This window comes from Haliotis rufescens, unplaced genomic scaffold, assembly GCF_023055435.1.
Source record: "Haliotis rufescens isolate VD_foot unplaced genomic scaffold, xgHalRufe1.0.p SCAF_10, whole genome shotgun sequence".
NCBI classification, from domain to species: Eukaryota; Metazoa; Mollusca; class Gastropoda; order Lepetellida; family Haliotidae; genus Haliotis; species Haliotis rufescens.
In genome coordinates this window covers 38,314,767-38,329,312 of record NW_025963780.1, presented here as the reverse complement: position 1 = coordinate 38,329,312, position 14,546 = coordinate 38,314,767, and the positions used below count along the sequence as shown (strand labels likewise).

Below are 14,546 nucleotides of genomic sequence, written 5' to 3'. Positions count from 1 at the left end.
ATTTTTAATGCAAGGATCGGCAAAAATTGTATCTGCAACTTTTTTTTATCAGGAATAATATATTCCAATATCTTGTTAATTTAGATGCAGCTTTTACTAAACATATTTAAAATAATAATAACCATAAGCGAAGCAGCTGATCGTTATTGCCGGGTATTATTTTTTACATGGAACCAGTCTGACAATTCACCGTCAAGGCTCCCGTGCACGTGATCGCGAGAATTACGTGTTGACATAGAATCGTCCAACAAAAACAAATATGACTTTTAACGATTCAAAGTATGGTATGTATGATATATGTATCCATTCTCTGTCAACTAAAGTTTGTTTCAAGGCGTCAATAGCAGTAATCTGACCGTGGTTGCTGTTAATAACGGTGAGTTGTTCGATCTTCCGATCGCTTCACACACGATTTCGCCGCAATTAATTAAAACAATATTAAAAGGAATTTTGAATAAAATTAATGAAATAAGTTACAAACATAAGTCCAGATATACAAAGAACACTTTTTATAGCCAGACAGTGTAATTACATGAATAATTTGCGTACTTCAGTATGGATTTGTTGACATGGTATTTTCCGGTGTTTCGTGCTCACGGTAATGTCTTTCCATGGAAAAAACATAAAAACTCATAATTCGTGTATAATGCGCACCCCCTTCTACACAGCTGTGTTTCTTGGAAAAAAGTGCGCACTATACTCAAGAAAATACGGTACATATCATATTACAGGTGACAAGTGATATCTGAGAAAATAATGTCACGATATGGAAGGCTGATAGGCTTGTCAGTGCAAGTTTTCGATGTTGATGTGATTGCCCTCAATGACAAGGTTCTGTAGACATGAAAGACTGATTCACAGATAACATGATCTCTCTTAAAGAAGTGGGTTACAATTGGTCTTCAACAACCCATGCTTGTCGTAAGAGGCGACTAACCGGATCAGGTTGTCGAGCCCACTGACTTGTTTGATGCATTTCATCGTATCTAAATTGCATAGATTGATGCTCATGATGTCAAGCACTGGATTGTCTGGTCCAGAGTATTAACAGACCACTGTCATATTGCCAAAATATTGTTGATATATCGTTAACCAACAAATAAAGAAAGAAAGAAACAAACTGTTAAGATGACATCAATTTAGCCCTGTTGCCAGTAAACTCTACATGTGGGAACTCATTTGGTGATTGTGTGGCCACAATAACTCCTGAATTCCTATGGACCTTAGTGATGCAGCACTCTACGCTGTGACCTGTCACCGTGGCATGCTCATGCTTTCAGCCTCTGGTTCTCCTGCTCCAATCAGAGTCCATATTGGAGGTCATGTGATCATAATGAGTGACCCTTATTCTCCTTGATTTTCGACCCACCCTTGCAGAATCATTGTTTATTTATTTTATTTTCCAGCATTGTTGCATGTGGTGGAGATGGGACTGCATGCAAGGTGGCGGATGCTCTACTCAACCGATGGCAAAAAGACAATGATATCGATGTGAAGCCAGGGTTTACACCTGCCAGGTGCCATATTCCATTAGGCATAATTCCCCTTGGTAAGTAGCTTATATAAGGTATAATACCCACAGGTAAACAGTTGGTATAAAGAATAATAACCACAGGTAAACAGTTGATGTTAGGCATAATAACCACAGGTAAACAGTTGATATAAGCCATAATACCCACAGTTGGTATAAGGCATAATACCCACAGTTGATATAAGGCATAATACCCACAGTTGATATAAGGCATAACACCCACAGTTGATATAAGACATAATACCCAATGTCAAATAACTAGTTCTTTCCAACTGTAACTGACTTATTGAATGCTTGAAATAATGATGATGATTATTATTACAATTACTCTGATTATGTATTTGGATGAACATGTCACATTGTTATATTCCCAGGTCTGACCAATCACATCGCAGGGTCTGTCGTTGGCACAGTGGAACCTATCTCAGCAATACTGCACATCTTATACGGTCAGTATGTCAACGGGTGGGGATTACAGGGCACACTGGGTTCCTAGTGAGTCAACAATACTCGGGGTTGGGGGATACAGTATTGGGTGAGTGATATAAAATAGGTCTGGGACAAGTCCAAATTTACAACCCGTGTGCCCAACGTCCTATTACCCGACCCTACCCAGGTACCTGCTGTAGGTCTCAAGAGTTGGGTACAAAATGTCAGATTGGGAATTGTTTTACCAGAGCCCTTTCAAAAACTATTTAGATACATGAATGAAACCATCAGATCATGCGTACACTGAAGTTGACTGAAGCTTTATCTTTACTCAAACATATACAAGTCAAAAGGAATGTGTGCATCGTCAGAAAGAAATGCCAACTTTTTGTGTCTTGTGTAACGACTGAGCTATAGTGAGTTTTTGTCATTAAACAATATATCACGTGACTAACCACGGGTCCGGACAGTCCTGTGGGTACCCAGGTCCTACTTAGTACCCACCTGACTGGGGTACCCGAGTTACCCGTCCCATCCCTAAGGAGGGATGCATAAAACCCCATCTACCCCAAATGATCCTGCTCCAACAAATTTATCCTACCGACATGTTTTAATATGACATTTGTAAAAGAATTAAAACAAATTCAAAACTGATAGAAAACAGCGGTTTCAATTGAGCTAAGGTTAACTTGTGCTATGTCAGGTGACTTTCACTGGCTTGGAAAACGTGTGCACGTTTTTGCTTCGAAGCAAAGTATAAGGGATTTATTCTGCCTGTCAGAATCCAATGCAACCTGTCTTGTTCATGGCGGGGTATAAAGGATTTATTCCCCTGCTGAGAAAACATTTTCCTCAAAGTTTGGAAAATAGTATTTGATCACGTGAAGCAATCAGATCTCATCATTCTGACATGGAGTTATGATAATGTGTGATGTAGATGGCCTGTACAGAATATACCCCATCTGCCTCTGTTGTTACCCATCTGCTCCACATTCATTAACAGGATGTAATTCACCTGTAATACGACTGATTTCAACATCGACCAACATTAACTCAGTCTCTCCTTCTTTGATCACAATAATGTTGTTATGAAACTGAAATATTGTTCTTATGAAACTGAAATATTGTTCTTATGAAACTGAAATATTGTTCACAGGAAACTGAAATATTGTTCTCATGAAACTGAAATATTGTTCTCATGAAACTGAAATATTGTTCTTTTGAAACTGAAATATTGTTCACAGGAAACTGAAATATTGTTGTCATGAAACTGAAATAATGTCGTGAAACTGAAATATTGTTCACATGAAACTGAATTATTGTTCACATGAAACCAAAATATTCTCATGAATCTGAAATATTGTTCACTTGAAACTGAAATACTGTTGTCATGAAACTTAAATATTAATCACATGAAACTGAAATATTGTTCACGTGAAACTGCAATATTCTTCTCACGAAACTGAAATATTGTTCAAAGCAGTGTTACAATCAACTCACTCAAGCTCATAAGCATGATATGTCTGAATAAAATATGCGTTAAGAAAATATTGTTTTTCGGGAATGTTTTGTTATCAATATATAACAACATGTTTATGTGTTTTATCACAGGTCATAAACAACATGTAGATGTGTGTTCCGTGTATTCCGAGGACAAGTTTCTCCGATGGGCATTCAACTCCCAGTATGGGTTTGCTGGCAATGTACTGTCTTTCCGCAGCCGGTACAGCTCACTAGGGGCCAAGAAGCTGGATGTTGCATTTATCAAAGCTTTAACTAAAGCAAAACTCAGGTAAAACATACAAGGATGATTGCTAAGTTATAAGCATCACAGTCACATGGAAGGAATTGCTTAGGCTTAAAAAATAAAAGAATTCGTTCTCAAGCAATGGCTTTTGAAAATATAGTATGGGCGGTGTTTTTTAAAATATTTGGTTGTTCAAGTTCCTATGTAACCAAATTTTGTTTACTATAATGTCGGCGACATATTCATGTTGTTCTTAAGTATCTACATATTAAAATAATCCTATATTGTGAGAACATCCATTTGGTGTTAGGGACATATTCAATAAGGTGACATAAAATATTTGTTAGAATTGGTCTTCAGCAACCCATGCTTGTCTCCATCCACGAAAATCTAGGTTAGAATCGGTCTTCAGCAACCCATGCTTGTCTCCATCCATGAAAATCTAGGTTAGAATCGGTCTTCAGCAACCCATGCTTGTCTTCCCCCATGAAGATCTTGGTTAGAATGGGTCTTCAGCAACCCATGCTTGTCTCCATCCATGAAAATCTAGGTTAGAATCGGTCTTCAGCAACCCATGCTTGTCTTCCCCTGTGAAGATCTGGGTTAGAATGGGTCTTCAGCAACCCATGCTTGTCTCCCCCCATGAAGATCTGGGTTAGAATTGATCTTCAGCAACCCATGCTTGTCTCCCCCCCGTGAAGATCTGGGTTAGAATTGGTCTTCAGCAACCCATGCTTGTCTCCCCCCGTGAAGATCTAGGTTAGAATTGATCTTCAGCAACCCATGCTTGTCTTCCCCCGTGAAGATCTGGGTTAGAATGGGTCTTCAGCAACCCATGCTTGTCTCCCCCCATGAAGATCTGGGTTAGAATTGATCTTCAGCAACCCATGCTTGTCTCCCCCCCATGAAGATCTGGATTAGAATTGGTCTTCAGCAACCCATGCTTGTCTCCCCCCATGAAATCTAGGTTAGAATTGATCTTCAGCAACCCATGCTTGTCTTCCCCCGTGAAGATCTAAGTCAGAATTGGTCTTAAGCAGCCCATGCTTGTCATCAGAGGCGACTCACGGGATCGAGTGGTCAGGCTCGCTGACTTGGTTGATGCATGTCATCGTATCCCAATTGCGTGGATTGATGCTCATGATGTTAATCATACTTGGGTCTTCAGCAACCCATGCTTGTCTCCCCCCCGTGAAGATCTGGGTTAGAATTGGTCTTCAGCAACCCATGCTTGTCTTCCCCCGTGAAGATCTTGGTCAGAATTGGTCTTAAGCAGCCCATGCTTGTCATCAGAGGCGACTAACAGGATCGAGTGGTCAGGCTCGCTGACTTGGTTGATGCATGTCATCGTATCCCAATTGCGTGGATTGATGCTCATGATGTTAATCATACTTGATTATTTACAGACTACTGTCATATTGCAGGAATATTGCTGAGAGTGATATAGTCTCCAGCCATGCTAAAGCAATGTGATATTTGTTTTCAGATCTTACCACTGTGATGTAGAATATATTCCGGCTACCGGCATCAACACGGCCGTGCTCAACACACCATGTCGAATAGGGTAGGTCGTAGTTCGAAATAGCCATCATTGTCAATACTCCATTGGCTTGTCAATGCTTCATTCCTCCTTCAGACAGACACCTTTAGCCACCACAAGGTAGTACAGTGATATTTGTAACCAATGATTCACACCACAGGACGCTGCCAATGAGGGTACTGACCAACCAATGCTCCATTAAAAAACAGATGAATAATCTACCTTACCAAATCTGATTGAGATTGCAGGGCATCTGTTTATGTTGTTCCTTTCAAAAGATAAATCAAGGGCTTGACCACAAGGCTAGGATTAGTAGATGATGCATGTGTTTATATTGTCTGCATGTCCAACCCATGATCCACACTGATGTGTGTGATGTTGCAGGTGCCGCGTGTGTTGGCACGAGGACAGCAGCGACCAGGACAGCGTCACTCAGGACCTGGTGGAGGAGCTGGACCCCCTGGCTAACTCCGGCTCCAGCAACTCCCTCATAGGTGACTCCCACATCTACAACACACAACCTGTACAATACACAACCTGTACAACACACAACCTGTACAAAATACAACCTGTACAATACACAGCCTGCTCAATAGATAACCTGTATAATAAACGTGTTCAATACACAACCTGTTCAACACACAACCTGTTCAATATACAACCTGTTCAATACACAACCTGTTCAATATACAACCTGTTCAACACACAACCTGTACAATATACAACCTGTTCAATACACAACCTGTTCAATACACAACCTGTTCAACACACAACCTGTTCAATATACAACCTGTTCAATACATAACCTGTTCAACACACAACCTGCACAATATGCAACCTGTACAATACACAACCTGTACAAGACACAACCTGTTCAATACACAACCTGTTCAATACACAACCTCTACAAAATATAACCTGTACAATATACATCCAGTTCAATACACAACCAGTTCAATACATAACCTGTACAACATGCAACCTGCACAATACACAACCTGTTCAATACACAACCTGTACAATATACAGCCTATACAACACACAACCTGTACAATACACAACCTGTGAAATACAAACAACCTGTCAAATACAATCTGTAAAATACAAACAGCCTCAACAACACACCACCTCTACACATAGGAGCACTAATTATATGAATCATTCAATTATAGCATTTTCTATTTTCTTTTGCCAGAAATTGATCATGACAGTCCCTGGAAGACAGTGAAAGGATCATTTCTGAATGTTGGTGTGCTGACCTTACCTGGGCGCAGTGAGTTTGCCCCGAACGGTCTCAGTAAGTTCACCCATCTGTGTGATGGCAACATGGACTTGGTGCTGGTCAAAGACACGGACAGGAAAGAATTCATTCGGTTCCTAAGAAGACATGGCAATGCCAAAAATCAAGTAAGTCGTTGTTTCAGGACACCACTACTATGAGAATACCTATACATTTATTCTGTGTATTCTTCTTCTTCTTCTTCTTCTTCTGTTTCAGGACACCACTAGTATGAGAATACCTATACATATATTCTGTGTATTCTTCTTCTTCTTCTTCTTCTTCTTCTTCTTCTGTTTCAGGACACCACTAGTATCTGAATACCTAAACATTTATTCTGTTTCTTCTTCTTCTTCTTCTTCTTCTTCTTCTTCTTCTTCTTCTTCTGTTTCAGGACACCACTAGTATCTGAATACCTAAACATTTATTCTGTTTCTTCTTCTTCTTCTTCTTCTTCTTCTTCTTCTTCTTCTTCTTCTTCTGTTTCAGGACACCACTAGTATCTGAATACCTAAACATTTATTCTGTTTCTTCTTCTTCTTCTTCTTCTTCTTCTTCTTCTTCTTCTTCTGTTTCAGGACACCACTAGTATCTGAATACCTAAACATTTATTCTGTTTCTTCTTCTTCTTCTTATTCTTCTTCTTCTTCTTCTTCTTCTGTTGCATCAGAGCAGTCAATAAATGATTGTTTTGTATCTTAACAAATTTGAAAAGGTTTCTCTCAACATGCCTGTAATATGGGTTTGATTCTTAACAGAGATGTTAAATTTAAAGTTCATTTCTATTATAATGCGTTGATAGCCCATGCTGAAGATGTTCCACACAACGATCTTAGTACATATATTCTGTGTATTTTCCTGTGAAAAGGTTGTATTAAGATTGTCAATGTGTTGTTATTTGATGATCTTTCATGAAATTGTGATCCTGCAGTATATAATGTGATCTTTCATGAAATTGTGATCCTGCAGTAAATAATGTGATCTGTCATGAAATTGTGATCCTCCAGTAAGTAATGTGATCTTTCATGAAATTGTGATCCTGCAGTAAATAATGTGATCTTTCATGAAATTGTGATCCTGCAGTATATAATGTGATCTTTCATGAAATTGTGATCCTGCAGTAAATAATGTGATCTGTCATGAAATTGTGATCCTCCAGTAAGTAATGTGATCTTTCATGAAATTGTGATCCTGCAGTAAATAATGTGATCTTTCATGAAATTGTGATCCTGCAGTATATAATGTGATCTGTCATGAAATTGTGATCCTCCAGTAAGTAATGTGATCTTTCATGAAATTGTGATCCTGCGGTAAATAATGTGATCTTTCATGAAATTGTGATCCTGCAGTAAATAATGTGATCTGTCATGAAATTGTGATCCTGCAGTAAGTAATGTGATCTTTCATGAAATTGTGATCCTGCAGTAAATAATGTGATCTTTCATGAAATTGTGATCCTGCAGTATATAATGTGATCTTTCATGAAATTGTGATCCTGCAGTAAATAATGTGATCTGTCATGAAATTGTGATCCTCCAGTAAGTAATGTGATCTTTCATGAAATTGTGATCCTGCAGTAAATAATGTGATCTTTCATGAAATTGTGATCCTGCAGTATATAATGTGATCTTTCATGAAATTGTGATCCTGCAGTAAATAATGTGATCTGTCATGAAATTGTGATCCTCCAGTAAGTAATGTGATCTTTCATGAAATTGTGATCCTGCGGTAAATAATGTGATCTTTCATGAAATTGTGATCCTGCAGTATATAATGTGATCTGTCATGAAATTGTGATCCTCCAGTAAGTAATGTGATCTTTCATGAAATTGTGATCCTGCGGTAAATAATGTATCTATAAGCTAACTTAATTGGTTTGTTTTCTTCTTCTTCTTCTTCTTTGAACCCATGTCGGGAATCGAACCCGGGTCTTCGGCGTGACGAGTGAATGCTAGACTACCCCACCGCCCTATAGCTAATTGTAGATGATGATGATGATGTTGCCTCAGAGCAGTCAATAAATGATTGTTTTGTATCTTAACAAATTTGAAAAGGTTTCTCTCAACATGCCTGTAATATGGGTTTGATTCTTAACAGAGATGTTAAATTTAAAGTTCATTTCTATAATCCTCAACCATTATAATGCGTCGATAGCCCATGCTGAAGATGTTCTACACAACGATCTTAGTGCCAGGGTGATCGTAACTCCCACACTTTAACATAGGCTTATGACAGTCATAGTGCTGCAATCGCTTTGTGGAACGGATCAGTTGATTTTATTCATGTATTTTGTTCTTTTTTCAGTTTGACTTCCCATTCATTGAAGTGCATCGTGTAAAGGAGGTAAGATTCCGCCCCCGATTACCGACCAGCTGGAAACACAGAGACCACAGTTTCAGTGAGATTGACTATGAAATGTCAAGACTCAAAAGTAGGAAAAGTAGCAAGTCAGCTGAGGTGCTCAATGACTTTGATCTGGACGAAACCTTCATGACACGCAGAGCATCTCGATCTGACTTCAGAAGGGCAGACAGTGTGAAGGCTTTGAACGGAATGAGTGATTCGGATAATGATGATGACGACTCTGGTGATTGTTCTGATGATCTTGATGGCGACAATGATGATCGACAGAGGCGGGGAAATCCAAGACGGCGACAGAGTGAGGTATGAAGATAAAGGAATTTGATTTCATCAACTTGTTGAAGTAGCTAAATATGAATACAAAGTTGGCAGCCAGTGACTATATGGGTCACAGATTGGCCACTTTTGTTGATAGGACAGTGGTTTAAGTGTTGGCTTGCTTCACACAAGGCCAGGTTCACTTCCCAAATATGTAGAATGTGTGAAGCCAATTCCTGGTGTCCTGTCAGGGTTTCAGTGGAATCGCCAAATTCTGTTTTGTGAGCTTCATCTTGATTATCTGTATGATGTAGATGAGCACAGCAAGCTGCACGAACTGTGTGACTGGCAATCTAGAGTGAGTGAGTGAGCGAGTGAGCGAGTTGGGTTTAATGCTGCTTTTAACAGTATTCCAGTTATATCGCTGAATGTCAGCTTAATGTGGAAGGAAAGCCCGAAGTGATTCAGGTCTCAGACATTTTACCACTTTGGTATGGTGCTGACAAACCTGGAAACCTGGAAACATAATTGGGGCAAACTGGGCTTCGAACCCGTAATCATAGGTTTCTGGCGTGCCCAAGGCACGCAACCTAAGTTGTAGCAGGATCACTAGAGGTACATGGAGTTTTATGCATCCCACGTTAGGTTTCATACCACGAGCTTTTCAAGGAACTTTTGTTTCCTGGATTCTAAAAGATTTGTAGCCGGTTCTAAAAGAATTAAGTTTTCCACTGTTATCAAATATTACTGCTGCCGTGCATATGCGGTGGGAAATGTTACCTGCACTTGGTGCAACCTGGCAATACACGTTACCTGCACTTGGTGCAACCTGGCAATACAAGTTACCTGCACTTGGTGCAACCTGGCAATAAAAGTTACCTGCACTAGCAATGTTTTACCTGCACTGGTGCAGCTTGGATATAGCGAAATCGATCCCTGTATGTACAGTACATAACTTGGTTATATCGAACAAGGATATAATACATTTTCAGTATAAGGAAGTATTTAAAAAGTCAACTGCATTAGTATATATTATCATATTAAATTCACGCGAGTAACGATTTCTTCAGAACGAGTTAACGGCTATATAGCGAGCTGATTTTTTATCCCAAAGAAATATAAAACTCAATATAGTGTAACAGGAGAAATGAACCGGTCAAACTCAATCCCTGCAACCCTTAATGTACATTTATCAAAAATATCCCTGCTGTCTCTACAAGTGCATGCTGCATCAGAGTCAACCTTGGTTATAAAAGATGTAATTTGTACATTTTTACAGATTTTCAGATTTGAACCTCAGCATCATCACTCATTATCCACATGATGGCAAAGCAATGATTCTCCAACAGAGTTATCTCCCTTCTATTGTCAGCGTTTGATGAAAAGGTTCAAATAATGGACGCAATTTTCTTGTGCTTGTCCTCCACCGATCTGTTTCACTTTCAGCCTGTGAATCCCCTGCACCAGAAGCCTCGCTACGTGGGGCCCCAGTACAGGCTCACCTTCACCGAGCAGGAGAGAGCCAAGAGGCAGAAGGCACAACGAAAAAAGGAAGAAAAAGCTAAGAAAAAGGAGGAATCCCGCCTGAATTCTTATTGGAATCTTGACAACGAGCTCTGCCAACAACGAGAACTTGATTTCAGGTAGGATTTTGTTTCATAGTGTTCTAAAGTTTGTGTGTGCCTCGTCAGATTGAGTGAGTTGTATTTAACGCTACTTTGAACAGTATTTCAGTAATGGCTTGTCAGCTTGCTTTTGGCCATCAGGAAAGGAAGGGACTGACTGACAGACTGAGTATGGTTTTACACCGCTTTTAGCAATATTCCAGCAATATCACGGCGGGGGACACCAGAATTGGGCTTCACACATTGTACCCATGTCGGGAATCGAACCCGGGTCTTCGGTGTGACGAGCTAACGCTTAACCACTAGGCTAGAAAGGGATGAGGCAGTCTTTTCTTACATGTGATGCAAATATCTTTCTACGTTTTTCTGTCACTTCCTCAAAACATGCGATTTATTCACTGAAATGAGGACTTAAACAATTTTCTTTAAAGCCACAACCAGCTGTCCAGTAAACAAACTGTTTGGTTTTGTAAAGCCTGAACCAAACTATTCCCCCCCTGCATTTTCGGGAGCAAATTATATTGTTCCAAAAACTCTATCCCCAAGACTATCAAATAGGAGGTCTCTAATGGGATGTCCCCATATGTGTATTAATATGTTTGTTTCGTTCCTCTCTCTGATATTAACTGTTGTAAATGTTATGAACAGGTTTGATCTGCTGACTTATGTACATGTAAACAAGTACTTATAAATGTGTTTCCTGTTTCCCTTCAGAGTACACCATGGCCTTCTGCAAATATGTGGAGAAGGCGTGTCACCTGACTGTGACAATGTGGAGGTCACTATGACTTGTTTACAACTTGTCAAATAGGTCATTTCATGGACATCATTGTTCAGGGTCATCAAGGATCATTGCCATCAAGGGTCATGGCCATCGAGGGTCAAGGTCATCAAGGATCAAGGTCATCAAGGATCATTGCCATCAAGGGTCATTGCCATCAAGGGTCATTGCCATTAAGGGTCATGGCCATAAAGGGTCAAGGTCATCAGGGATCATGGCCATCAAGGGTCATGGCCACCAAGGGTCAAGGTCATCAAGGACCATAGTCATTAAGGATCAAGTCATCAAGGATCAAGTCATCAAGGATCAAGTCATCAAGGATCAAGTCATCAAGGATCAAGGTTGCAATAGATCTAGGTCAACGATCATTTCATGCTTTCATTCTCATTACTTCATCATTATATATTGCATTAATTGTTTCCCCTGAGGTCTATGACAATGAGTTGATTCAGTTCTGAAGGTCACAGTCAGTGTGTGGAAGATCTCATGATGGATAATCACCTGGTTATGATCACTGATGTTAGCACACTATTTCAAGTACATTTTGCGGTTTATCATTATGATGAAATCTGGGATAACTTTCTGATACTGTTTTGAAATTGAAAACATTAAGGGACTGGCCATTTGCTACTCTAGGGATTATATAGGAAAACAGAAATTGTCCCCGAATATTCTTGGAGAAAATAATATTGCTTTAGACTGTTGAAAAATAGAAAGAAATTTCCTGCCACAAAATGACATTTTTGCAAGGTTTTTTTTCTTACAAAATACATTCAGGCTCATAATTTTAAGTAACAGAATATCTGGTTTTGTACATACTGTAGCCGAAAATATATCTAATCTGGATACAAAATCCTCGGTCCCCTGCCAGAATATCAAATGGTCGGTCCCCAATGATTGTCATTAAATCATGATCATATTCAAAGATTCACACTCAAGTCTACAAGGAAGTTGTCATATGTACAAATCACATTGTTCATCATCTGCTGAGATTTTAGTACTAACTATCATATTCAGGGTGTAACAATAAGCCAAACATTATGATATGATATCAGTATTTGAATGGTGCTGTGACGTTTTGTGTGACATTTTTATCACTCATAATCAAGTTTTATATAAAGAACCCATTGAATATCACAGGAATGCTATCCACACAGGTCAACTTTGTGAGTTGCAGCAAAGTGTTGTGTACGGTTTTTGACATCCTGAATCAGCCTCATCGGTAGCCATGGTAACCATTGTCAGAGATTACATCTGGAACCTTGTATTTTGTTCCATAATCAAACATTAGTCTTTTACTAGGCAGAATACTTTTTTTGGTATGAAAGCTCTGATAAGATGCTTTCTTGAATTGGTGCTTTACTGATGGAGGACCTATGAAGATACAGGTTAAAGTAGGTCTTAGCAACCCATGCTTGTCGTAAGAGACGACTAACGAAATGGGGGGTTGGCCTTGCTGACTTGGCCGATGCAAGTCTTCTATCCCAATTGCATAGATTGTGATGTCAATCACTGGATTGTCTGGTCCAGATTCAATTTATTTATAGACCACCGTCATATAGCTGGAATATTGCTGAGGACAGCATTCAACAACAAAAAAATAACAAAGAAACAAAACTGAAAGAGGAGCTCTGGCAACCAAGAAGTACTTTATATATTCTTTAAAGATTGTTAACAAATACCAGAAATAAAAAATACTGATCCATGAGTATGGCAGACTAATAGCAAAATCGTTTGTGCTTTTGTGTATGTTATAAGTTGTAGAAGGATCACAAGGGGCACAACCTAACGAGGGATGCATACAACCCCGTGTGCCCTGTGTTAGGTTATACCACTCACCTCCGGCTTGTGGTTAAAAAACCTAACGAGGGATGCATAAAACCCGATGTGCCCCTCCTGATCCTGCTACAATGAATTTATCTTTCTGACATGTTTCAATGTGATGTAAAAGAATTAACAGCTGTTCGTTAGAGCTGAGGTTAACTTGTATTATGTCACGTGACTTCCATTGACTCGGAAAAAGTGTGCAGCTTTTTGCTTTGAAGCGGGGTATAAGGAATTTATTCTGCCTGTGAGAATTCCACGGGCAGTCTGTGTTGCTCGTGGCAGGGTGTAAGAGATATATTCCTGACGTAATAAGCGTCCAGGGCGCTCTCAAAATTAGAAATAGGGGGCTCTTATTAGATAATTATTTTGGTGAAAAAAACGGAGTTATAAGATAAATTTCGCGGTTTATGATGACAGGCTGAAATGTTTATATATGACAGATATATTTTTCCAGAATTTAATTGCCCATAATTAAGGGTGCATATAACACACAAGTGCGTATTGTATGCGAATAAATAAGTCTTTTGTACATTGATCAATCGGAACGGGTGCTAATTAGGATTGTTCACTAGCCAATATATTAGCAAATATCTCCATGGGCGTTTATTAGAGCTGGGCGCTTATTACTTCGAATACTGTAAGTTCCCTTGGCAGGCAAATTGGGAGAAAAATCATTTTGTTTAAAATTTGGATTCTTTATTTTTTAATTCTTACTTTCTGCATTCAGGGCAAGGATGCAAGACTAAATGGAAATGGGTCTACCATCACTGGTCCTTTTACCGGTGAAATACATGTCACCTCAACAAGGCTTTAATGTCAGTTGAATATTATGACATGGGAAAATGTTATTCCAGTTTGTAATTGTTCACTGACATTTGTTGCAGATTTGGCCTGTGAGCAGGACCAGATAAATCCCTGTGATTTATATCAATCTTTAAGTGGGAGAAACACATCAGAGGGTTTTTATGAGATTTAAATCCCAAATCCAAGGGATAAAACCGAGGGTCAGGAGCCCCATGGTTTTATCCTGAGGATGAGGGTTTTAGATGTGATAAAAACCTGAGAGTAAGTGTTTTATCTAGCTTCCAAAGTGAAAATCCTGGTGTTCTGGTACTTGAAAAAGACATTGTGAAAAGCATTTTGATTTATCAGTGCGTCTGTAGCCTAG

General features: G+C 39.2%; 1 protein-coding gene across 1 annotated transcript in view; it reads left to right on the top strand.

Annotated features, from left to right (window-relative positions):
• Positions 1-13,230, top strand: part of LOC124142624 (ceramide kinase-like protein) — a 28,778-nt gene extending 15,548 nt beyond the window's left edge. The window contains exons 5-13 of the mRNA XM_046511196.2: positions 1,407-1,549; positions 1,906-1,980; positions 3,572-3,752; positions 5,194-5,271; positions 5,632-5,741; positions 6,443-6,654; positions 8,831-9,190; positions 10,592-10,788; positions 11,485-13,230. Coding sequence (XP_046367152.1) covers positions 1,407-1,549; positions 1,906-1,980; positions 3,572-3,752; positions 5,194-5,271; positions 5,632-5,741; positions 6,443-6,654; positions 8,831-9,190; positions 10,592-10,788; positions 11,485-11,581 — 1,453 coding nt within the window. The 3' untranslated portion in view covers positions 11,582-13,230. The remainder of the gene's footprint in view (positions 1-1,406; positions 1,550-1,905; positions 1,981-3,571; positions 3,753-5,193; positions 5,272-5,631; positions 5,742-6,442; positions 6,655-8,830; positions 9,191-10,591; positions 10,789-11,484) is intronic.
• The last annotated feature ends 1,316 nt before the right edge of the window (positions 13,231-14,546 follow it).